Below are 21,963 nucleotides of genomic sequence, written 5' to 3' on the forward strand. Positions count from 1 at the left end.
TCCTTCCAGGCCTGGAAGGAAAGGAGTTGGATGAGCTGGAGGTGGAGCCCAGGCATAGAGGAGAGCCACAGCTGTGTGAGGGTGTAGGATCCTCAGGAACTCAGCATGTTTGAGGGAGAAGGCGTCATCTCTGAGCCCAGCCTGACAGGGCACAGTCCTGGTGGAGCCTGCCACCTTGTCCTGCAAGGATGCTGCCAAATACAGGGAAGAGCTCTTCCGCAGCCCCATAGCCAGGCTCTCCCTTCCCACACAGGCTGATAATCATCACAGCAATCTGTGGAATCCAGGCGCTGTTGAGTTTGGCTTGGCCCCTGCCTTCTCAGTTACCATCCTCACTCAGCTGCCTGGTTTGTAGGAATGAGAACAGGCGAGATCAGCATCCCCCCTGCCTCTGAGATGTTTGTCTTGAGCAGGGGCCTGGCTGTTAATGACTTCCTTCAGGGAGGCAGCTTGCCAGGCGCATGGGAGACAAAAGAGCGCGTTGAGGCGAGAAGCGCAGTATGTGCTGGCCGTGATCTGCTGTGAGTGTGTGGGTCCCTCTTGTGTGGCTCTTTTTGGAGCTCCCTGCCTACCCAGGAGGTAGAAGGGAGCTCCAGCCGTGGTGGAGGACATGCTTCACCCACCTTTGCTATCTCCATCTGCTCTTAGATGAGGCTACAGGGCAGGGTGGAGTCTGGCACTGACTCACCTCTACTCTTGGGCAGGTGCTCCCCTTCCAGCTGCTCAAGCCTTGGTTGACCTTGATCCTGTGCTGTGGTCTGTATTGATGAGTGTCGGGTGGCTTGCTTGCCATGCTGGCAGTGATGAGCTTTTGGCTCCTGCCTCATTCTGCTGCCATCTGCAGGGGCCTGGGGCAGTCCTGCTGGTCAGCACAAAGCATCAAGTGCAGTTCCTTGCAGTAGCAAAGGACAACTCCCCGGAGAGGCTGGACTCCTCAGCATCTCTCGGTAGCCAGGCCATGCGACTGCTGCCCTGGCTGGCCGTGTGTTGCACTGCTGAGACACCTTGAGGCCAGCCTGGTGGCATGCTGCTGCCATGCATTCTATCCTCCCTTATGTCTGACTGTACAGCAATACCTGAGAATGATGTGGCTGCAGAGTTTGTGTGTTTGTTTTGTTTTTTGGTAAGTCCTTCACTGGAGGCTGTAGCATGAGTGGTTGGCATAGAGAGCAGAACCTGTCCTTTATTGCAACCTATGCTGCCTACTTGATGGCAGGAAGCTTCCTACACTTGATCTTGGAGTTAAGAGGGTGAACCTGAAGATGGCTGAGTAGTCTCCTGGGCAGACAAGAACCAGAGGACACTACCTCACCTTGGACCCCCACAGTGCTTAGGAACAGCACCCTGATGTAGCAGATTTGCTACTGCTGCAATTAGGCCTCTGTTTCCCCTCCCATTCCCTTTCTGTTGGAAAGTGCTGAAATCCTCTCCCTGGATGGGGGAAGATTGTATTTAATAGGTGGACTTACTAGTGAAGACAAAAATGAGGCAAGAAGCAGAATTTCTCTTGTGTGCATGGAGTGGCACTAGGGATGTCTCCTGTTGCTTGGGTAAGCCTGTCCCTTTGTGGTAATGCAGCCGCAACATACCGCTGTAGTAAAGTGGCCACAGCATACTGCTGGCCCTCTGCAGGCAACAAACTTCAGAGCCTCATCCTGGAGGAAGTCTTTGCTTTAGATGTGATGAGGCAGATGCTCTGAAATACTTGAGGCAGTTTGGTAAGGCAGCAGCTTGTGTGCCTGGGACCACCATGGGGCAGCTCAGATGTCTGGGTACAATGTTACTTACAGGCCAGACAATGCAGTAAAGAACTGGTGGCTTGAAACCAGACTCTGCTCTCTTGCTATACCCACTTAATGATGGTGTAACAGGCTGTCTAGCATGAACCACTTAAGCTGACCAAAGCCCTGGGGAATTCTTGAGCTACTTTTCCTGGCTCCTTTGATGAACTTGCCCTCTAGTGGCTACAAGCCCAAATGTTTATTCTAGCCTATACGTGGGCTGTGATTGAGCCTTGGGACTGGGTCATGCCTCTGTAGAGCTTCTGCAGAGACCAGATTTTGTGTCTAACCCAAAGCTAAATCCAGCAGGGTGGGAAGGGAGCAGATTTGCTGTCAGGGCTGTCTCCTTCTGCTGTGGAGGCTCCTGCTTTCTGAGCTGTCCTAGCGATGCTTCATGGTGTTGCTCCTGCAGGGAAGGACGTGCCAGCTCTAGACTCAAGCTCAGACCTATGCACCTGTGCAGGTGCAAAGGGAGCAGGAAGGTGCCATGAGACTGTTCTGCAGCCTGCCTCCATCCCATCTTCTGATGGGTTGAGGTGGGCACAGCATTCTGCAAGTACAGGGCTTGTGCTGACAGTGATTGTCCCCTCTCCTAGGAGTTATGAAGACATGCTTGTGGATGAAGTGGCCCCTGACCGGTACTACTGGGCCCCCTTGGCTCAGCATGAGCGGGGCAGCTTGGCTAGCTTGGACAGCCTGCGTAAAGGAGCCCCGGCCCCAGGCAACTGGCGCCAGCCAGAGCTCCCGGAGGTAATAGCCATGCTGAGCTTCCGCCTGGATGCTGTAAAGTCCAATGCAGCTGCCTACCTGCAGCACCTCTGCTACCGCAATGACAAAGTGAAGACGGAGGTGCGCAAGCTGAAGGGCATTCCTGTGCTGGTAGGATTGCTGGACCACCCCAAGAAAGAGGTGCATTATGGGGCCTGTGGTGCACTTAAGAACATCTCCTTTGGCAAGGACCAAGACAACAAGATTGCCATCAAGAACTGCGATGGGGTACCTGCTCTGGTGCGCCTTTTGCGAAAGGCCCATGATATGGACCTCACAGAGGTTATCACAGGTAACTGCTCCAGGGAAGAAAGGAGGGAGTGATTCTTTGGGTGAGGGGTGCACAGTGTAGGTCTTGCATCCTTGTGGTCTGACCAGGTGCCTCCCTTGTGTGGCATTGCAGGAACACTGTGGAATCTGTCCTCGCACGACTCCATCAAGATGGCCATTGTGGATCATGCATTGCATGCCCTGACTGATGAGGTTGTCATTCCCCGCTCAGGCTGGGAGCGGGAACCCAATGAGGACTCAAAACCTCGCCATATCGAGTGGGAATCTGTGCTCACTAACACCGCTGGCTGCCTTAGGTACAGGAGGGGGTTGCATCTCAGCTGAGAGCTGGTGTGGATTGGGGCTGCTGAAATGGTGCTTTCTGGAGTGGGAGGTGACTGCTTCTGGTAGCCTTATGGGACTACCATACTGTCTGTGGAGGAGCTGCTCCTCTAGGATGGCTAGTGATGACATAATCCTTGATAAAGGAGAAGTTTCCCTCTGTGGGGAGGAGGTAGAGGAGTTCTCTGGTTGGAGCTCTGCTGGGTGGGGGCTGTTCCTTTCTGGCCCCCAGTGATCTTGCCCATGACGAGTGTCTCCTGCCTGCCAGGAATGTGAGCTCAGAGCGGAGCGAGGCCCGTCGGAAACTGCGAGAATGTGACGGGCTGGTGGATGCCCTGATCTACATCGTCCAGTCGGAGATAGGCCAGAAGGACTCGGACAGCAAGGTACCATGGTGAATGGAGTGGGATCAGGGCATGTTGTGATCTGTCCTTGTCAGCTAACGTGGTGGCTGCAGATGAGCTTCCCTCAGGAAGGACAGAGAATGGAGGGGGGAGTCTAGAACTTCACTTAAGAAGAATTTGAGGTGACAGGGCTAGCTGGAAAACCCAAGCCAAGCTCACATCTTTCTCTAACCCACTTGGGAAGAGAGAAGCTCTATGGGGTGAGACCCAGGTGTTTTGCCTGGATGAGTCTAGCTGTCAGGCTGCAGTTGACAATAAGAATACTTCTCTCTATTGTGAGCGTTAACAATCCTCTTTTCCACACTGATGTCCCCTGATTCACAGCTCTCTAATCTGTCTTGACCCACTGCTGACTTGAATCTTCCCTAGATCTTTTACTGGACCACTTTGCTTTTGGCAGAGATTTTTGGCCCAGCAGGGTATGAATTTAAATCAGCAGGACTGGCCATGCCTTCTGTGGCATGGGGTCTGCTTCAGATCCACCTGAGATAGAGCTGCCTGGCCCCAGTTCAGCTGCACTTGGTCTACCTCTAACTTGTAAGCTGTGGTTGAGATGTGGCCCTCACCTAGGCACATGCGGGCTGAGAACGTGCTGCTCTGAGCCAAACTCTTTGGCTCTCTCTAGCTGGTGGAGAACTGTGTGTGCCTGCTGAGAAACTTGTCCTACCAAGTCCATCGTGAGATCCCCCACGCTGAGCGCTACCAGGAGACACCCCTGGCCCCTGCCAACAACACTGGGCCCCATGCTGCCAGCTGCTTTGGTGCCAAGAAGGGCAAAGGTTCGTTGGGTGGTGGCAGCATGGAGGGAGGTGGGATAAGGACAGATCTACTTCAGTGGGGCTTTGAGGGTGGTGTGGGGTCTCTATGCTCCTCCTCTGCCATCTCTTACATAAAGGTTAAATTGCAGCTTTCTCTGGAGCCGCAGTGGTTTGTGCCTTCCTTGGCTTTGGGAGTTGCTGCTTGCCTTGTCCAAAGCACTTGACACAAGCTGATGGTCTCCTGGTGGGTTTCTGTGGTGGTGGGATGGTGATGGTTGGATCTCCACTAACTCCACACCTTCTCCTCTCTCCTGTGTTGTCCCTGCCCTTTGCTTTCTTGCCAAATGATCTGCCCCATGATGCTGTCGGCACTTCTCCTCCTGCCTCCCCTCTCTCCTGTCCTTCTCTCCGCTTCGCCAATAGACGAATGGTTCTCCAGAGGTGAGTGCGCTCTTGGTTTTAATTTTTCTGTGGTTTGATCAGATGCTTTCTCTAGCTCTGTTCTACCCCAGCTGGGCACGTGCTGCCTGCACCATGGTTAATGCCCTTGTTGTCTTATCCTGGGACATGCTGGTAGCTTAGGTTCACTTTGCTTCTGAGCTTATTCCTGTAGCAGGTGGCAATAAGCTGTTGGGCTTGGATGTGTGGGAAGAGGTGTCTTATGCCTCTGTGCTTGCTCTTTGAAGGTAAAAAAAATCCAGAAGACCTTGGTGCTGATACAGTGGATTTCCCTAAAAGAACAACTCCAGCCAAAGGTATGTTCCTTACTGCATTTGTGCAGGGTTCAGGTGCACAGGCTGCTTTTTCCCCAAGTAGCCCTGGAGAGGGGCTGGGTTGACTTCATACTAAAGTGAGCCTCTCAAATGGATGGAAGTTTGGCTTGCAAGTGGTATTTTTGGTTCCCCAAATTCCTGTTAAAAATAGTTCTTCCATGAGCAGCTCTGAAGCTGAATCCTGCTGAAAGAGGCCTCTCGTTTGGCAGAGGTCAGTGCTGCCTGAAGCTGTGTGTGTTAGGGCTGCTGAGGGAGCTGTTGCCTTGGGGACTGAGGATGCAGCCTTGGGAAGGGTAGTGCTCCTCCATGTTGCAGACTTCTCAGTGTGGCTTATTCTCTGGCCTGCCCCTTTCTTCTGGTCCAGAAAGCACTGCACAGAACAGTGCTCTCCAATACAAAAGTGAGGAAGGATTGTTGTGAGAAGCCTTCAGGAACAAAATTCTAGCTTCTGAGAACTACAAATCCCTCTACACTGGCTAAGCAGTGGCTGAACTTGAGCCCAGGGATCAAGTTCCACTCCTTGCTTTGCCTCAAAACACCCTTGGCTTTCTGGGATGACCCTGGAGCCTCTAAAGGAGCACAAAGAATTGACCTGCACTGGAAGAATTGCAGGAAAGCTAAAGATAGATTTGACCTTGTGAGCAGCTCAAATATGCAACTGAGCCCTAGGCTGACCTGAGCTGTGGCTGGTGAGACACCAGTCTTTTCAGCATGCAAGCGAGCCATCAGACACAGCCACTTCACACTGCAGGGAAAGAATCTGCATCTATCTCTGTGGGGAAACCAGAGGAGCCACTTGTTAGGATGGATGCAAAAGGATGCAAAAAGGATGGATCTTACTAATGCCTACAAGTACCTTAAGGGGGAGTGCCAAGGGGATGGTGCTAGACTGTTTTCAGTAGTGCCATGCAACAGGACAAGAGGCAACAGGCACAAACTAAAACACAGGAAGTTCCACCTGAATATGGGGAAGAACTCTTCCTGTGAGAGTGACAGAGCATTCAAACAGGTTGCCCAGAGAGGTTGTGGAGTCTCCTTCTCCAGAGAGATTCAAAGCCTGCCTGGATGCAACCCTGTCTGACATGTTCTAGGTGACCCTGCTTGAGGAGAGGGGTTGGACTAGATCTCCAGAGGTCCCTTCCAACCTCAACTATTCTGTGATCCTGTCCCTGCCTGGCTGCTAGGTGGTAGCTGTAAATTAGAGAAGGTGAGAAGCAAGCTAAACTGTTCTAGAAGCCACTTCTCGGCATGTATTTGCATGGAAAAGAGTTGATGCTTGGAGGCCTCGTTACTGTCTAGCTGCTAGGGGAACAGGAGCTTGGTACTGCAGAGATGTGTTGCACTCATTCTTTGAGGATGAGCTGAACCCAAGCCCCTCTCAGCACAGTGCTGAGAGCAATGGGCAAGCCTTTTGCCGCAGTAGTACTCAGCTGTTGAGCTTGCAGCCCCACCACATGCCCTGTCCTGGATTTGGTACCTTTCAGCTAGGTGTTGGACTAAAATTGAGGATACTCTGCTGATAGTAGTGCTGTGGCTCAGCCTAGAACCTCTTGTCAGCTGCAATGTGTCTTAAGGATCCCAGGCAGCAGCCAGTGTCCAGCCTGACCACAGTTGGTGCTGGAGGTCTGGTTTTTCCATGTTGTGGGGCAGTCTGGCCCTTGTGCATCCAGCTTCCAGGAAGCAAAGAGCCTGGGTAAAAGCTTCAGGCCTTGGTGCCCAGTTGGACTCCTCTGAGCAAGTCAGTTGCTTGGTCTCAAGTGCTGGCAGAGCCTTTGGGTAACGTCTGCTTTGTGTCCCTTTGGCAGGCTATGAGCTACTCTTCCAGCCAGAAGTGGTCCGGATATACATCTCTCTGTTAAAGGAAAGCAAAACTCCAGCTATCCTAGAGGCTTCAGCAGGAGCCATTCAGAATCTGTGCGCTGGCTGTTGGACGGTGAGTGCTTTGTGAAAGTGAGTGTGTTTCAGTTCATCAGCAGTTCAGGCAATGGGGCCTTGAGGAGCAGGGAGGCATCACCTTCAGGTACCAGCAGAGCTGTAAAGGGCCACAACTCAATGCTTTCAGGCTGATCTTGTCATGCATGACATCATGCCCAAGAAAAAAAATCATTCAGCAGCACAGTTTGAGTATTGGCCACGTAGATCCTCTGCTGTTAATGGCTTTGTGCTTTTTGCTAGCTGTATTTTCTTGAGGACTGCCTGTATGTCTCCTTGCCTGCAGCCTGGTCCCTGTCACTCCTTCAGCTGTCTAGGCTGGGGAAGGGAATGAAAGCTTGAGGCCGATGCCAAGAGCTGTACAGTCCTGCTCTTCAGCCTTTGCTTATATGTGTGAAAGAGACCAACTGGGAAATCTTACTTGCCTGGCCTGCAAGAGGGCTTTGGCCTCAGACTCATTGCTGTGAGTCAGCCCCTTCCCATTCACAGACATAACCTGGAGGTTACTGGGTTACAGGTCTGGGAACTAGAAACAGCTAGGCTTGGATTCAAACGCCGTTTTGATTATTTGGGTCTGGCACTGTGCGGTGCCAGGAACTCAGAGCTTGCCAAGTGTCTGGGTCTGCCCTGAGCAACCACTTCTGTGCAGTGTCATGCATACAGGGTGGAGAAGGTGGCTGTCTATCTTCCAGAGCATCTGCTGCCCAGCTTTGCCCTGTCAGAGCCAAAGGTCCAACAGCATAAGTGGCAACTGATTGGTAGTGCCAGAGATGTGTATCCTTTGGGTCTAGCACTGCTATGGGCCATATATCCCTTGGATGCCATAGGGTAGGGCTCAGTACTGTTTACCTCCGTTTGCTGTGTTACCAGACTCATGTCTGTTTGGGTCTAGGAGAGCCTTGGAATGGCTCTCATGCGGAGGGTGACTTCCTGCTCTTGCTGAAGGCATGAGGCATTTCATCCTCAGGCAGGAATGAAGCCCTTATAATCTCTCTCCCTGCTAAGCTGAAGCCAGAGATCCTTGTTGCTAAGATCAAGGGTGACTGCGAAGCTTCCAGTCATGTCCCTGTTGCCAGGAGCAGAAAAAAGCTGTGCCTGCCCAGGTTACACCGTGGTGCTCTACCCTCTCTCCCCTGCAGTATGGCCGATGCATCCGTGCAGCACTTCGTCAAGAGAAGGGGCTCTCAGCTATTGCTGAGCTCCTGACCAACGACAGTGAGCGTGTTGTGAAAGCAGCATCTGGAGCCCTGCGCAACCTGGCTGTCGACTTGCGTAACAAAGAGCTAATAGGTGAGGGCTGTGACATGCCTGGTGTGGTAAGGGCTGGTCATGCTTTCCCCATCTACCTGGGGTAGGCAGGAACCTCCTCTCTAGATCCTGGGCCATGGAAGTGTGTAGGCCTGGCATCACCCACACACATCAATGGCCAGGGTCTGTCCTCTCCGAGTAGCATGTGATGGGCTCCATTGAGAGAAGCACCAAAGCTGTTGGTGGTTTGCGATCCTCTTGCAGTGACTTGAGCCCCCACTTTCCTCTCCTGTTCATGCCCTGCTTTCTTCTTCTCAGGTAAACATGCCATCCCCAACCTAGTGAAGAACTTGCCTGGAGGCCAGCAGATGCCAGCCAGAAATCTCTCTGAGGACACAGTGGTGTCAATCCTCAACACCATCAATGAAGTCACTGTGGACAACCTTGAGGCTGCCAAGAAGCTGCGAGAAACGCAGGGGATTGAGAAGTTGGTGCTGATCAACAAATCTGGGTAGGCTCTGTGGTATGAAGGCGGAGAAGGAGATTCTCTTCACTTGGCTTCCCCAGAGGCTTCCTCAAGGCTGAGAGTATTGCCAAATATCTCTTCCCTTGCATCTCTCTAGAAACCGCTCTGAGAGAGAAGTCAGAGCTGCTGCCCTCGTCTTGCAGACAGTCTGGGGCTATAAAGAACTGCGAAAGCCATTGGAGAAGGAAGGCTGGAAGAAGTCAGATTTCCAGGTACGGGGATGGGTGAGAGGAAAATGGTCTGTTGCAGGCTGAGGCAGTGGGTAGGATCTTGTGCCAGGAAGAGTGCTACAGGTAGAAGGGTGGCTCTAGGACTTCATTCGTAGCAGTGTGGGATTTTACTTCCTTCTCTCTCATTGGTGGTACTGAGGTTTCTTGAAATTGTCCTGTCTACTGCTAGCCGGTGGATGGCTGATAGAAAAATTTTCTGCTAAAGAAATGCTCTGCAGAGCTGTAGGCCCCTGTCCTACACATGAGCATTCAAATTTGCAGTCAAGGAAGTATGCAGTGTTAATGCTATTGTGACAGTGCTGGAAAACAGGGTGCTTAGTGCTCAGTGTCTTCCTCAAAAGCTGGGACTCTCTGCCTCTTATGTGCTGGGTGCTGCCATGACCCAGCTGCTGACAAGCTCTGCCTTTTTGTGTGGGTGTTGTGGGTGCACCTGAGGGCTCAAGTAGCTAGTTTCCTTGCTCTTAGGGGAAGAGAGGTTCAGCATCCAAATCAAAGCCTATTTAATATTCTCTGGTCTACCAGGCCTTGGAGGATCCAGAGCACTGTCTGATTGCTTTGGCCCTTGCTCTTGGGCTGTGGAAGGGGTAGTGTTCCTTGGTTCATCCTGGTTTTGGGGGGGTGGAGGGGCTATATTCTGCCATGGGAAAGGGGTATCTGCCAGTATCTGAGCAGTAATTATCTGGTATTCCAGGCGAACCTAAGCAACACATCTCGGACCCAGGGAGGCAACTCTTTTGATGACAGCACCTTGCCTCTCATCGACCGCAACCAAAAAGCAGGTATGCTTCCTCTTTAGCAAGGGTCTTCTGGGCCATGGGAACATCTGTCTGCTCCCCCCCCCCCATTTTCTCCTAGGTTGTGGGTACCCAGAACTGCCAGCCTTCCTTCCCTCCCTGCTTCTCACTCCCTGGCTTTCCTGGGAGCTGTGGCTACTTGCACAAAGCTGTTGGCCTAGGCTTCATATGATTTTCTCACTGCTAAAAATGATGGCCAGAGTTTACATAGGTCCTGTAACACCTCTGGGGCAACAATGCAGTAACTTGGTCTGTGCTCAGGTGGCTGGGGGGGTCCTAGCACTGCTCTTGGCTGCTGGGGCAGTGTCTGACCTGCTGTTCTTCCATCCTTCTAGAGAAGAAATCCTCCCGGGAGGAGATCCAGATGAGCAACATGGGACCAGGTAGGAGAGGGGCTGCAAGAGGGATGCTTTGCTTGCTCAGTGTACCAGAAAGGGGCAAAGCTTGCCTCCTTGGGGAAGATGCAGGCTCCTGTCAAGGTGGTCCACTCTGACTGTCTTCTATCCTGCTCCAGACAACTATTCCACACTCAATGAGAGGGACCACAGCAGGACATTGGACCGATCTGGTGACCTTGGAGATATGGAGTCAGTGAAGGCAGCACCGCTGATGGTGAGAGGCTCTTTGTCATGAGAGGAGAGTGAACTGGGCAGGGGTGGGTAGGAGGGATGACACTGTCCTGGCTGGCAGGAGGAGGGGAGAACTGGGCTCCTGCAACTAACCCTCCCTTGCTCCGTTATCCCTACTAACCCCCCTGTGTCTGCAGCAGGAGGAGGGGGAGGAGTCGCAGCCTGAGGTAGAGGAGGCGGAGGAGGATGTTGCCATGTCTTACCCTGTGTCGGTATGTCCCACAGTGCCCTGCCCAGTCTGAACAGCGTTGACAGATCCTGCTGTGCTTTCTCAATTAGGGGTGCTTTGGCCAGCCAAATTCTGCTCTGATTGTTGCTGCCTACAATTGCTGCCTGATCCAGCAGTGGCTGGGATCACACATCTCTGCTTGCTCTCTAGGCATGCTAACATCTCTTCCTCTCTCTCCACAGCAGAAGATCTAGCTGCCGTCCCTGCCTCCACTCAGTTTGGGTTGATAATATATTATATATAATAACTCCTCGTGGTGGAATGGACTGATTTTTACCTTGTCTTATTTTTGGTTTTTTGCTGGACTGTTTGTGCCAACTAGCCAGCCAAATGATGGCCTGGTTGCCACTGGGGTGGGGGCAGCCCAGGCCTCTCTGCCTCCCCTAAACAGCTGCACCTCCCTGTTCTGAGACGTTTTTATCAATTTCTTCCTCCTTGTCCTCCGTCACCTCCTTCCTCCAGGGAGTAAACGCTCCTGCCTGACTGCGCCGGATCAACTGGCGTGGATGCTGCAAAAAAGACTCCAGATCTGCCTTCACCAGAAACTGCCTTCTCTCCCATGCCTTCCTTCTGGCTGGAGAGATGCCTGCATGACCTGCATTGAGGGGCAGGGACTGAGACCTTCCCTGCAACCTCTTTTTGTTGCCTATAGGATATATTTTTGTGCGGGATCACCCTTCAACCAAGGCTGTGGGGACAATTGGAGCATCCCTCCCTGGTGGTGATGGGGCCTGGGCAAGGGGGGGCCAAAGTTGGGAGTCAAGGGGGAATGTGGGGAAGGAAAAACAGCAATAACTTGTCTTGCTTTGCTCTAGATGAGGTTTTAGGGATGTGGGAAGGAATCTGGTTCTGACCTGTCAGCCTTGCTCCGGATCAGGGGAGTGGAGAGGCCTGGATGGGGTCACTGGCCCCTCCCACCCAGATGACTGCATGAGGAGGGATCCTAATGTGGGCAGACAGTCCGTGCTGTGGGAGCGGGATGGGCCTCCCCGTGTGGGAGGGCAGCCAGGTTCCTCCTTGCTGAAGGAAGGGGTGCGGCAGGGCTCTTTGGGGAGAGGTTTCTTAGGGACTGGCTCAAGTACTGGTGTGCCTTGTGCTGGGTGGGTGGAGCAGGCACTGGCAGGGCTGCAAAGGTGGTGAGCAGGTAAAGCCAGGATCCACCCCCTTTCGTCCCCACATCCCCCACGCACAGGCTGACCGCAGCAGTGCCCCTCTCACTTTCTCTTGACACGTGCCTTTCTTTGCCACTGTGAAGTAGCTCTCTGAATCGTACTGCCCAGCTTAGCTGGGACAAGGTGTTTCTTAGGTGTTGGATAGGGCCGAGCGCTTCCCTTCACTGCCTGGAGCCTTAGCTGTCTGCAGGTAGCTGCTGCTCTTGGCTGATGGGAGCAGGGGCCTCACCTGCCCCCTGGAGAACAGACTGTCACAGGAGCTGGGGAGCCATATGCCTGTCCCCTCTACTTGTGGGGGTATACTACTTAAGTGCTGCAATCTTTTTTTTTTTTTTGGGGGGGGGGGGAGGGAGAGTTGGGGAACTTCAGGCTCCCTCTGCAACTGGAAGCCTTGCAGGGCTGCAAACTGTAGCTGGAGCCCTTCCCAATTTGTAGCTCAAGGTGAGGACCCCCCCATTACGGGTGCTGTCCTCCCTGAGAGCTCGTGCACACTGCACAGGGAGGGGCAGGCGGCTGTGTGCGTGAATCTGTGCCTCTCGCTCTTGTCCTGCTCCCCTCCCTGAAAGCACCTCCCTACTCTGTGGCTGTGAGTCTGATCTGGCTCTAGCCTCATCTCAACTCAGTTTGGTCTTGTTCTGGGGTCTAACTCTTCCTTCTTCTATGTATGTAAAACACTAATTTTTTTTATTATTATTTTTAATTCCAGATGAACCAAAAAAGAAAAGCTTCCCCCTTCCCTCTTCTGCTCTGGCTCTCCCAGGGGCAGTGTGTGTCCCAGCCTGGGGTGGGGGCAGCTGGCTGCAGGGGGAGGAATGAGGGGAGCCAGGGGGAACCTGCTGTTCATTGTCTGATTCCTGTGCACACTCTTGTAACACTTTTAAAACAAATGATTTTTTTATATAAATAAAGTTTTTAAAGTGTGTGCAGTGAGTTGTGTGTGTGTTAATGAGTAGTGAAATGTGCCAGGCTCTTCAGAGGGCTATGCTGTTCCCTTGTTTTTATCTTTCATTTAGTTTTCAAGACAAGATACTGCTGCAGATCTTACTCATGACTCTCTGGCTTCTGCTTAAACTTAGCTTTAAAACCTTCCTTCTGTTCTCATTTTGGAAAGATTTCACTGGGGCCTTAAACCAATTCCTTTTGCTCTGTAACTGTGGGCTAAAATAGGAAATGGGTTCTTAGTGTTGTGTTTGGGTGAAACTGGTTTCAAACATCCTGTGCAGCGACTGGTGCTTGAATTGCAGCTGTTTCCCCCCTCCCCTTTCCCCCCCCCCCCACAAAAAAAAAAGCACAAAAAAAATGCAACTATTCTGGGTGAGAAGCATTAGACTTGCAGTTCTCCAAAAGGTTCTCTAGCCCTCGTCCTCCTCTCAGCCCCCTGCCTTACTGTGGGGCAATACGGCCATGGATGACAGCTGCAACTATTGCCTTGTTGCAAAGGCCGGTGCTGTTGCTGCCTGGAAACCCTGAGTTTCTTGGGGGCTGCCAGTGTGGCTGAATCTGGGAAGGATGCGGGAGTAGGGAGAGGATGAGCTGTGTGTGTGTGTGTGGGGGGGGGAGGGGGGGATAACCCTTCCTCAGCAGGTGGGTGACTTCCAGAGGTGGTGGTAGGAGCCTGGTGGGGCACATCCTGGGGAAGTTCTCTGGCACGCTTGCTTCAGGGCAGTGTCAGGGTGGGAGGGAGCTGCTGAGGGGGGTTGTGCGTGAAGCAAGATGCAGAGAAGGCTGGAAAAATCTCCCCCTCCACGCCCCTGCTAAGAGCTCCCAGGCGCTGCAAGGCAGCCAGCCTGCTTCCTGCACCTCGCGTGCGGAGCTGCTCTCGAGCCACCCACCGGAAGGCTGGGCACAGCAGCGCTGCGTGGGCCAGAGCCCCTGGGAGATGCTCTTGGCTCCCTATTGAGCCTTCCCAAAAAGGGGGCAGTGACCCTTTCTTGGAATGAGATGCTCGGGCTGGTGACTGTCTGGCGGGGCAGGATGGCCAGGATCGTGGCTGGGGAGGTGGGAGACACAGGGAGGCAGGTGGACAACGTGAATAGTCAGGTTGTAACCTGTCCGTGGGGGAAGGAGGCAGTGTTTGGGTGGGCTCCAGCCGCTGGCCGTCGTGTGCTGAGGCAGGATGAGGCCTGGTCCTCCTTTCCCTGGGGCCAGCCTGGCCAGGGCACCGAAAACCAGCTGGCCCGAGATCCCAGTGGAAGGAAGCGGAGCAGTGGTAGAGCCGGGCTGTTTATTCCTTTGCTGACAGCGGGGAGGAAAGGGGACAGGACAGGGACGACGTCAGGCTGGAAAACAAGAGGGGCGTCCCATGGCGACGGGGAGACGATGCCGGAGATGCCTGGCTGAGGGGATGATGCTGAGGCTGTGGGGCAAGGCCCTGAGGAGCAGTGCAGGGGCTCAGGGCCGGCCAGGGCAGGGGGTGCCGTGTGTGCGTTTGGGGGATGGACGGATGGACACACCCCCCCACCCCCCCCCCCACTGCGCTGGTCACAGGAAGAGCTTGTTGTGGCAGGCCTGGCAGTACAGCTTGTCACCGCGCTCGTGGAAGGTGCCCTTCTGCAGCTGGCCCAGGCAGTAGGTGCAGATGAAGTGCTCGGGGTGGTACTTGCGCCCGGCGGCGGTGATGCAGCGGCCGGCCACGGGGCGCCCGCAGCTGTGGCACATGCTGCCCTGGCGCTGGTGGAAGTGCAGCTCGCAGTAGGGCCGGCCCTCCAGCTCGAAGAAGGAGCCGCTGGCGAAGCAGGCCAGGCAATCCTGCGGGGGGGGGGGGAGAGACGGAGGCAGTGTGTGTGTGGGGGGGGGGGGGCACAGCACCAGCCTCCCCTCTGGGAAGGCGCCCAGCGCCCCCGGGGCTGGGCTCCCCAGGCACCCGCCGCCCGCTCACCGCGCACACGAAGCACTCGGGGTGCCAGACGCCTTGCAGGGCCGACAGGTAGTCGTCCGTCACAGGGCGCTCGCAGCCCTGGCACTTGGGCGCGAACATGGCCAGGAAGTCCAGGCGGCAGTAAGGCTTCCCGTTGCGCTCGTGGAAACCTGCGTGGCGGCGGCACGGGCGCTCGGGAGCCTGTCCACCCCCCGGGGATAGGGGCAAGAGGGTGCCCAGGCTGGGGAAGATGGGCTGATGGGGGTGTCCAGAACGGGGGAATGGCAGTTCCTGGGATGAGGGGTGATGGGGATGCCTGGGATGGGGGTGCCTGGGACAGGAGAGTGATGGGAAGCAATGGGGATGCCTAGGGCTGGGGCAACTTGGGTGCCCAGGATTGGGGATAATGGGGGGGGCAATGGGGGGCACTCTGAATGGGGATGATAGCGGCTGCTGGGACGGAAGCAATGGGGAGCGATGGGGATGCCTGGGACAGGGGGGATGTGTGGGGCGGGGCGACAGGGATGCATGGAATGGGGAGAATTGGGGCCCAGGATTGGGATGATAAGGGGGGTGCCTGGGACGGGGGCGGAGGGGTCGATAGGGACAGGAGAAGATCAGAACTGAGCCCTCCCGGCTGGTTCGCACCGTCGTCTCCAAACAGCTTCCCGCAGTGGGCACAGAAGAAGTGCTCCGGGTGCCAGGTCTGGTCCAGAGCGGTGAGGACCCTCTGCGGGGAGAGGCGAGGTGGGCGCGAGGTGGGGGGCAGAGGGGGGATGCGCGGGGGCTGGCCCTGGGGGCTGCCCTACCTGGCGGATGGGCGCCGCGCAGTAGGCGCAGCGGGGCGAGAAGGCCTCGTGGTAGTCCTCCTCGCAGTACGCCTGCCCGGCCCGCTCAAAGAAGGGCCGCCCGGCCAGCTCCTGGCCGCAGCGGGCGCAGGCGAAGTGCTCGGGGTGCCACGCTCTGCCCAGTGCCGTCAGCACCTGCGGGGACGGGGGGGGGGGGCAATGCGACGTGGGGCTGCGACGTGGGGCTGCGCGGTGCCGAGGGAGGGCGAGCGCCGGGGGGCCCACCTTGCCGGCGATGGGCTTGCGGCAGGCGGCGCAGGCACCCTTGGGGGCTGCCGTGATGCCGAGCTCCTGCAGCTCCCGTGTGAGGCCACCCAGCATGCCGTCCAGCGAGGCGGCGTCCCCCGCCGCCGCCCCAGCTCCTCGCCCCGCGGCCGGCAGCTGCGGGGAAGGCACGATGGCGCGGTGAGGCCGGGCTCCCTCAGGACCCCCCCTTCCGCCCCCCCCACCCGCTGGAGCCGAACTCACCTCGCCCTGCATCTGGCCCAGGTCGGCCAGGAGCTCGTCCAGGTGCCGGGCGGCCGCCGTGGGGGCTGGCGAGGGCTGCGGCGGCTGGGGCACTGGCATAGGGCTGCTAGGCGAGAGGTGGGCACAGCCGGGCGCCCCAGCCCTTCAGCATGGGGGGCTGCAGCGGTGCGCTCTGGGGACCCCCGCCCCCCCCCCAAGCAGTGCGAGGGGATGAAGGATGCGATGCCACCCACCCCCCCCCCAACCCTGGCTTGCCAAAACGCTCCGGTCTGGGGGGCAGGAGGAGACGCAGGAGCGCCCGCAAGCCGGGGGGCACCGCCACGCTTACCTGTAGACGGTGCCCACATCCGGCCCGGCAGGCTGCACCCGAGACGCCGGCCGCACCTGCAAGGCCGGACCCGCGCGGCTGACGCTGTCCCCTGCCGCTGCGGCCCCTCCGTGAGCAGAGCTGGGCCAGGGGGCGAGGGGGGTGCCTGGCACCCCCATAACTGCGTCACGAGCGGCGCGAGGTCTCAGCCTCGGCGTTACCTTGGGAGCTGCCGAGGCGAGCGGCGGCAGGCCAGCGCGGGCTTGGGGCTTGGCGGGGGCCTCATCCTGCCCGGCCGAGCTTTGCTCCAGCTCAGCCAGCAAAGCATCTGTGGGGACAGAGCCAGGTCGGGGCACAGTGGCTGCCGAGCGGGTGGCCTCTCCGTCCAGCCTCTGCGTCCCAGCACGCAGCAGCTCAGCGTCGGCGTCGCAACGGCCCTGAGTGGCCCCATCCGGCCCCCCCCCCCCACCAGCCCCAGAGCCCTAGTGATGCTCAGCCTGGGACCTTGGTCTCCGCCTGGGGTGTGTTGTGCATGGGACTCTTGCCTGCACCTAGGCTAGGGGTGGCTCCTCTTCTGGATGGACCCTGGGAACCCCGGGACCTTTGCTGCAGCTTGTCTCCAGCCCATCTCCTTGTGCCCCCATGGCGTCCCCGAGTCTGGAGGTTGACACTGCTCATCGCTTGTTGTCCGAGGGGGTGCCAATGGCTACCAGCCTCAGCTCTGCTGGAGCTTGCTTCCTGCCTCTGGGCGCTCTTCGCGCTGCCTCTCCTGGTGCCTGTGACTGCCGGGGCCCTGGCCGCCCCCCCTGAGGTGGACTTCACTTACCCAGATCCTCCATTGCAGATAAGCAGGGCGGCGGCGTGGGGGAAAGGCGCCCGTGGCAAGGGCTGCGCTGCGCACGCACTTTCAGTTCCGCTCCTGGCTTTGCTTCCTCTGGGGTTTGTGTTGCTCAGGGTTGTTTTCGTTTTTTTCCTTTTTCTTTTGTGGGTCGCGAGTGCTGATGGGTGCTCATGTGCTGGGAGCGGGGTGTACTGCAGAAGCCCCCAGTTTTGGTCAGTGACCCCCAAAGGCAGGTGTGATGGTGCCCTGGACCTGTCTCACTGAAGGCTGAGACAAGCCCCTTCCTTCCACCTTCATCACCTTCATGGGGTCTACAAAATTCTCTCTAATCAACGTGTCCGAGGCGCTGCACCACCTCATACAGCTGAGGACTGAACACTTCTTGCACAGGTCAGGTTGACGGGTTCTTGCCCACCCGTTTTTGCAGGCTACTGAGCTCATTGGCACCATCAGGGTGGGAGAGGGCTGCTCTAAGCCCTTTTTTAGCAAGCTGTCATGCTGAGGTTCGTGTTTCATTACCAATGCTCGCCATGCCAGCAGCAGCAGCTCTCTTGTTATCTGCCCACAGCTGGGACATTCAGCAGGGCTCTGTCTCAGTAAAAGCCTCACAGGAGGCTGAACCCAAAGTCCCGTGACTTGTTTCAAGACGGGCAGAACCAAGAGCTACCTGAAAGACGAGCAGAGGCATTGCTTGTGCTGCTCCCCTACTGATACTCTGAGATAAAGACCATTGCTTCAGACATATCCTATCTGCAAATTACACCCTGCCTATGGGGGATTTGGGTTTATTTTAGACCTCTCAGTGATTTACTCCCACTCCCAGTAATGATGTGAGCTCTGGTGTAAACAAGCATCCAAAGCTGTAATTTCCTATTATTAAATTTCATGTTATAAGACACAAGCCCAGAAGCTGCGAACAGCCAAGCTGTGTTCTAAGCTGGGCTCTACTTCAGTGCAGTAGATTAACCATGGCATTTTAAACAACCCCACGCCTTAGCGACGAAGGAGACATAAATCAAGATAGCTACCCTGAGAATAACTTCCCACAGCAAGGCTCTGTAGTCTGAAATAAAATTGATTTTATTTAAGAATAAATGTAAAGTCATTTCACAGCAGAGAGTACGGGTTAACTGCAGCAGAACAGTTAGTTTGGAAAGTTATGCCAATCAATTTTCCATCCAGACATATCCTCGGAGAGAGAAAGAATTTTTTCATCCACGTCTAACAGAATCAGCAGTAGCAAACGTTACCCAAACTTTTACTTAGATTTCCGTCTTTAGAAGGGAGGGATACATTTTCATTGAGACAAAATTAACAGATTGACGTTAAGCTGACAAAAGGAAGAGCCAGCCTCTTTGATGAAAATGAGTCTCAAACAACCAAGATAACCAACTCTGGAGAAACTTTGCAGATCACCTTTTAAAAAAGCTTCTGCTGATAAACTACCCTGCTGTAGCATCTGCGGGAGGCTGCATCAGCAGCCTCTTGTCTTAGTCTGGGAGGGACCCAGAATCCCTGGGTGAGTATCTTGAACTTTTTTGTTCCTGTTTTTTAACTTTTCCTGTTAGGCTGTATTCCTTCTCCCCATGGCCTGATCCCTTTGCCAAGAGGAATCAGACCCTATGCTGCTTTCCACAGTGAGATGGTTTATCAGAGCACTCTTAGGAGCCGAGGAATGGAAATCTGTATGCATACATTTGTTTTTAAGTGTGATTTTCTAGCCATACATAATGCTTATGACTCAACTCAAAAGCTATAGAGGAAAAAAAAGAGAACGAGTTATCTTGCTAATGAGTATTGGCTTACTGAATGCCTGCTAAGTGTGTTGGGCTCTTCAAACTCCCTTTTATTTTTGCCGTCTGTAGAGAAGGGGATCAAGAGCACCTCATCTTGCTACTGCAGTGGGGCACCCTTCCCAGAAGGGCACTGCACACCCTTGAAACCCACAGTGGAAGTGAAAGCTGGCTTGTGGAGTGGAGCTTTCCCTTTCCCAACCCCACTGCGGGGAGCCGAGGGGCAATACACAGACCTAAGGAAACGCAGTGTGGCCTGCCTTTCTTTGGCTCTTTGTAAAGTAGCTTCCACCTGTTCCCCAAAGAGATTCTCCCCTGTGTAGGGCAAATTCTCAAGCTTCGTTTGGACCTCCTCATGGAAGCCAGAGGCTTGCAGCCAAGCCGACCGCCGGGCATCCACCCCTGACGCAGCAGCTCTTGCCACTGTTTCTCCCGCATCAAAGGCTGCTCGCACCTGGTGCCTTGCCAAGTCCATGCCCTCGAGAACAATGTTCTGGAGCTCCTGCTGCTGATCCCTTGGAAGAGGCTTTGCTAGTGCAGAAATTTTCTTCCAGAGCTCAACTTGCCCTCTGGCCATGTAGATTTGATAATCCACGACCCGCAGGGCTGCGGCTGCTGACTGGTAAACCCTCTGGCCAAATGAATCGAGGCGTCGCAGGTCTGGGTTCTGGGGCGCAGCACTGTGCTCGCAGCTGGTCTTTTCCCTCGCCATTGCCGCCTCAACTACCATGCTCTCGTGCGCGGGTTGAGAGACGTAACCAGCTGCATCCTCCAGGAGGATGTATTTTCTCTCAATTTCCTTGGACACAGGAGGAACCGTGTGGGGTGTCTGCCACACCTTCTTTACCAGCTTGTCCAAGATAGGATGTAAGGGCATGGCAACTCTATTGCAGGAGGGCTTTTGATCCAGATACCGATCAATGAGGCTCCCTGTAGACTCCTGGAATGGAATTAGATGAAACCCAACAAGTTTAGCCAGTCTTTCCAGGAACTGGGGGAAAGACAGATTTTCTGATGTGGAAATGTTATCTTGACGGTCTTCTGCTCTAAAATGGTGGCTAAAATCAATCAAATCATCCTCTCTGGAGGAAATGCAGCAAGAGTCATCATCCCTCAAGGTGACATCTGGCTTCCAGCTGGACGAGTTGCAAGATACCGATGGGGAGGTGGGGTGAGAGGACACTGACTCAGAGGGGGGTGACAGCGGCTGTGCAGGCACCACTGGCAGAGGGGGCATAGGAACAGAGATAGCCACTTTGTTCGGTGAGTGGGTCGGCTCTGGGGGTCCAGACACAATCTTCGGTTCCAAAAGCATCCCAGCTGCACTGGGACTTACCAAAGGTTTGGTAGCAAGTTCTGGGGGTGGCTCTCCGGTTTTTGAAGCAGCCTCAGCAATTAAGAGGATGGATTTGGCCAGGTCTGAGAGCATACGCTGCCACTGGGATTCTCCAGATTGGTGTTCTGGTCCCAACACTGAGTGGAGGGGATGGAGTTGTGACTTGGACACCAAACTGCCTGAAGGTGGGGGCTTCAGCGTTGGTGGGCTCAAAGCTTTCAGGTTCTGTTTAGTTCTTGCTTGACAGTGCTTCTTCTGGGGGGAGCACGTGTTGTCTGGTACATCACAAGTTTGGCTATGTGGAGGTGACTCAGTTTGCAGAGATAACAACACAGGGTCCTTCAGTGGGGCTGCCTTTCCAGGCTTTGCTGGGGGGCAAGGCTGCGTCCCCGGCTGAAGCACAGGGAAGGAGTCCTGGCTCTCGGCAGGGAAGGCGAGCTCACGCCTGCGCTTGGCAGATTTCCCCTTCGCCGCCCCGCCGCTCACCTGCCGAGGGGGCAGGACTGCACCCCCGCCGGGATGTGCCTGCAGCAGGGAGTGAAGATGCTCCTGGCGAAGCCGCGCCGCGTAAGGGGCCATCCTGGCACAAGCCCAGCACCCACGCAGGCTGTGGCTCGCCCCCAAGCAGAGGACGCAGCGCTCGTGTTCGTCTGTCACTGAGATCCTCCTGCCACAGGGGCACTGCTTGGGCCCGCGGAGGGGCCTGTCTCCATCCATGGGCGCGGGCCGCGGAGGGGCGGCCGCCCCCCGAGCAGCCGCCCCCGGCCCCAGCTAGGCTGGGGAGAGAGTCGCTCCCAGCATGCTCCCTGGCCGCTTCCGGCCAGCCGCAGGCGCTTCCGGCCGGCCTCAGCCCGCCGTCGCGGGGAAGGGTGGGGGGGGCGAACTACAGCTCCCGGCAGGCGCTGCGCATGCGCGGGACAGACACAGCGGAAGTGGGGAGGCAGCGGCTCCAAGCCCCGCCCCCTTTGCGCCGGCCGCCATTTTGTCACCGACTTTCACCCGCCGCCCGACGGGGCTTTTTTTTTTTTTTCTTAAAGGAGAAGCGACAGCCAAAACAAATCCCCCCCTCCACCCGCCCCAAAGCCTCGCCGGGACCGCGAGCGGCGCTGCAGCCCTGCGGGAAGGGACTGGCCGCGCGGGAAGGGGGAGCCCAGCGGCTGCCTTTGCCCGGCCTCACCCGCCAAGCGGAGGGACTCGGGGGGAGCCCGAGGGGCCCAGGCGGCGGCGGCGGCGGTAGGACGGCGGCAGTGCCCGGCGGAGCCGCGTCTGGCGGCGGCGCGGGCGGGGCGGGGGGCTGCGGCGCGCGGGGTGGCAGTTGAACGGGCTGCGCTCGGAGAGCAGGGAGGTCGCGCGGCCAGCGGCGCGGGGCGGGAGGGGGCGGGGGGGGCGAGCGCGCGGGGCAGCCGCGGCGGCGCCTGCGCGGCCTGGCGCGCGCGCGCGAGAAGAGCCAGGGAGCGGCCTCCTGGTTGGTCGCGAGGAGGGGGAAGGAGGCGAGCCCAGGCTGCGTGCCGGGCCGCCGATTGGCCGGGCGGTGCGCGAGCCGCTGGAGAAGGGCGAGAGGGCGGGGGCCGGCGGGGAGGCGGGGCCGGGTGGGCGGGGCCGCCCGCCTTCTCTGCGCCTGCCGCCCGCGGATTGGCGGGCGCCGGGCGAAGGTGGG

The 21,963-nt window shown here is 56.3% G+C and overlaps 3 protein-coding genes across 8 annotated transcripts in view; 1 reads left to right on the forward strand and 2 right to left on the reverse strand.

The window, feature by feature from the left end:
• The window catches only part of CTNND1 (catenin delta 1), a 38,334-nt gene extending 25,556 nt beyond the window's left edge, over window positions 1–12,778 (forward strand). For 3 of the 6 annotated variants that reach the window (XM_062577728.1, XM_062577727.1, XM_062577726.1), the window contains 14 exons: window positions 2,378–2,841; window positions 2,953–3,136; window positions 3,430–3,547; window positions 4,191–4,344; window positions 4,747–4,764; window positions 5,010–5,078; window positions 6,902–7,029; window positions 8,168–8,318; window positions 8,595–8,787; window positions 8,900–9,014; window positions 9,724–9,811; window positions 10,162–10,209; window positions 10,341–10,438; window positions 10,867–12,778. In XM_062577728.1, coding sequence (XP_062433712.1) covers window positions 2,378–2,841; window positions 2,953–3,136; window positions 3,430–3,547; window positions 4,191–4,344; window positions 4,747–4,764; window positions 5,010–5,078; window positions 6,902–7,029; window positions 8,168–8,318; window positions 8,595–8,787; window positions 8,900–9,014; window positions 9,724–9,811; window positions 10,162–10,209; window positions 10,341–10,438; window positions 10,867–10,878 — 1,840 coding nt within the window. In that variant the 3' untranslated portion in view covers window positions 10,879–12,778. The other 3 variants (XM_062577731.1, XM_062577729.1, XM_062577730.1) reach the window with 3 other exon arrangements.
• A 1,288-nt stretch (window positions 12,779–14,066) lies between these two features.
• On the reverse strand, window positions 14,067–17,259 carry LPXN (leupaxin). The gene is made up of 9 exons (XM_062578034.1): window positions 17,163–17,259; window positions 16,558–16,664; window positions 16,358–16,413; window positions 16,030–16,135; window positions 15,787–15,942; window positions 15,523–15,696; window positions 15,362–15,443; window positions 14,735–14,883; window positions 14,067–14,604 (listed from the first exon to the last, which is right to left on the reverse strand). Exons 1-9 carry the CDS (start codon window positions 17,173–17,175, stop codon window positions 14,338–14,340), a joined length of 1,110 nt encoding a protein of 369 aa, XP_062434018.1. The 5' UTR covers window positions 17,176–17,259; the 3' UTR covers window positions 14,067–14,337.
• Window positions 17,260–18,236: 977 nt separating this feature from the next.
• Window positions 18,237–21,288, reverse strand: LOC134141671 (uncharacterized). The gene has a single exon (XM_062578032.1). The coding sequence runs from the start codon at window positions 21,021–21,023 to the stop codon at window positions 19,071–19,073; it is 1,953 nt and encodes a 650-aa protein (XP_062434016.1). The 5' UTR covers window positions 21,024–21,288; the 3' UTR covers window positions 18,237–19,070.
• Between the last annotated feature and the right edge of the window lie 675 nt (window positions 21,289–21,963).

Source organism: Rhea pennata, chromosome 5 (assembly GCF_028389875.1).
Source record: "Rhea pennata isolate bPtePen1 chromosome 5, bPtePen1.pri, whole genome shotgun sequence".
Classification (NCBI taxonomy): Eukaryota; Metazoa; Chordata; class Aves; order Rheiformes; family Rheidae; genus Rhea; species Rhea pennata.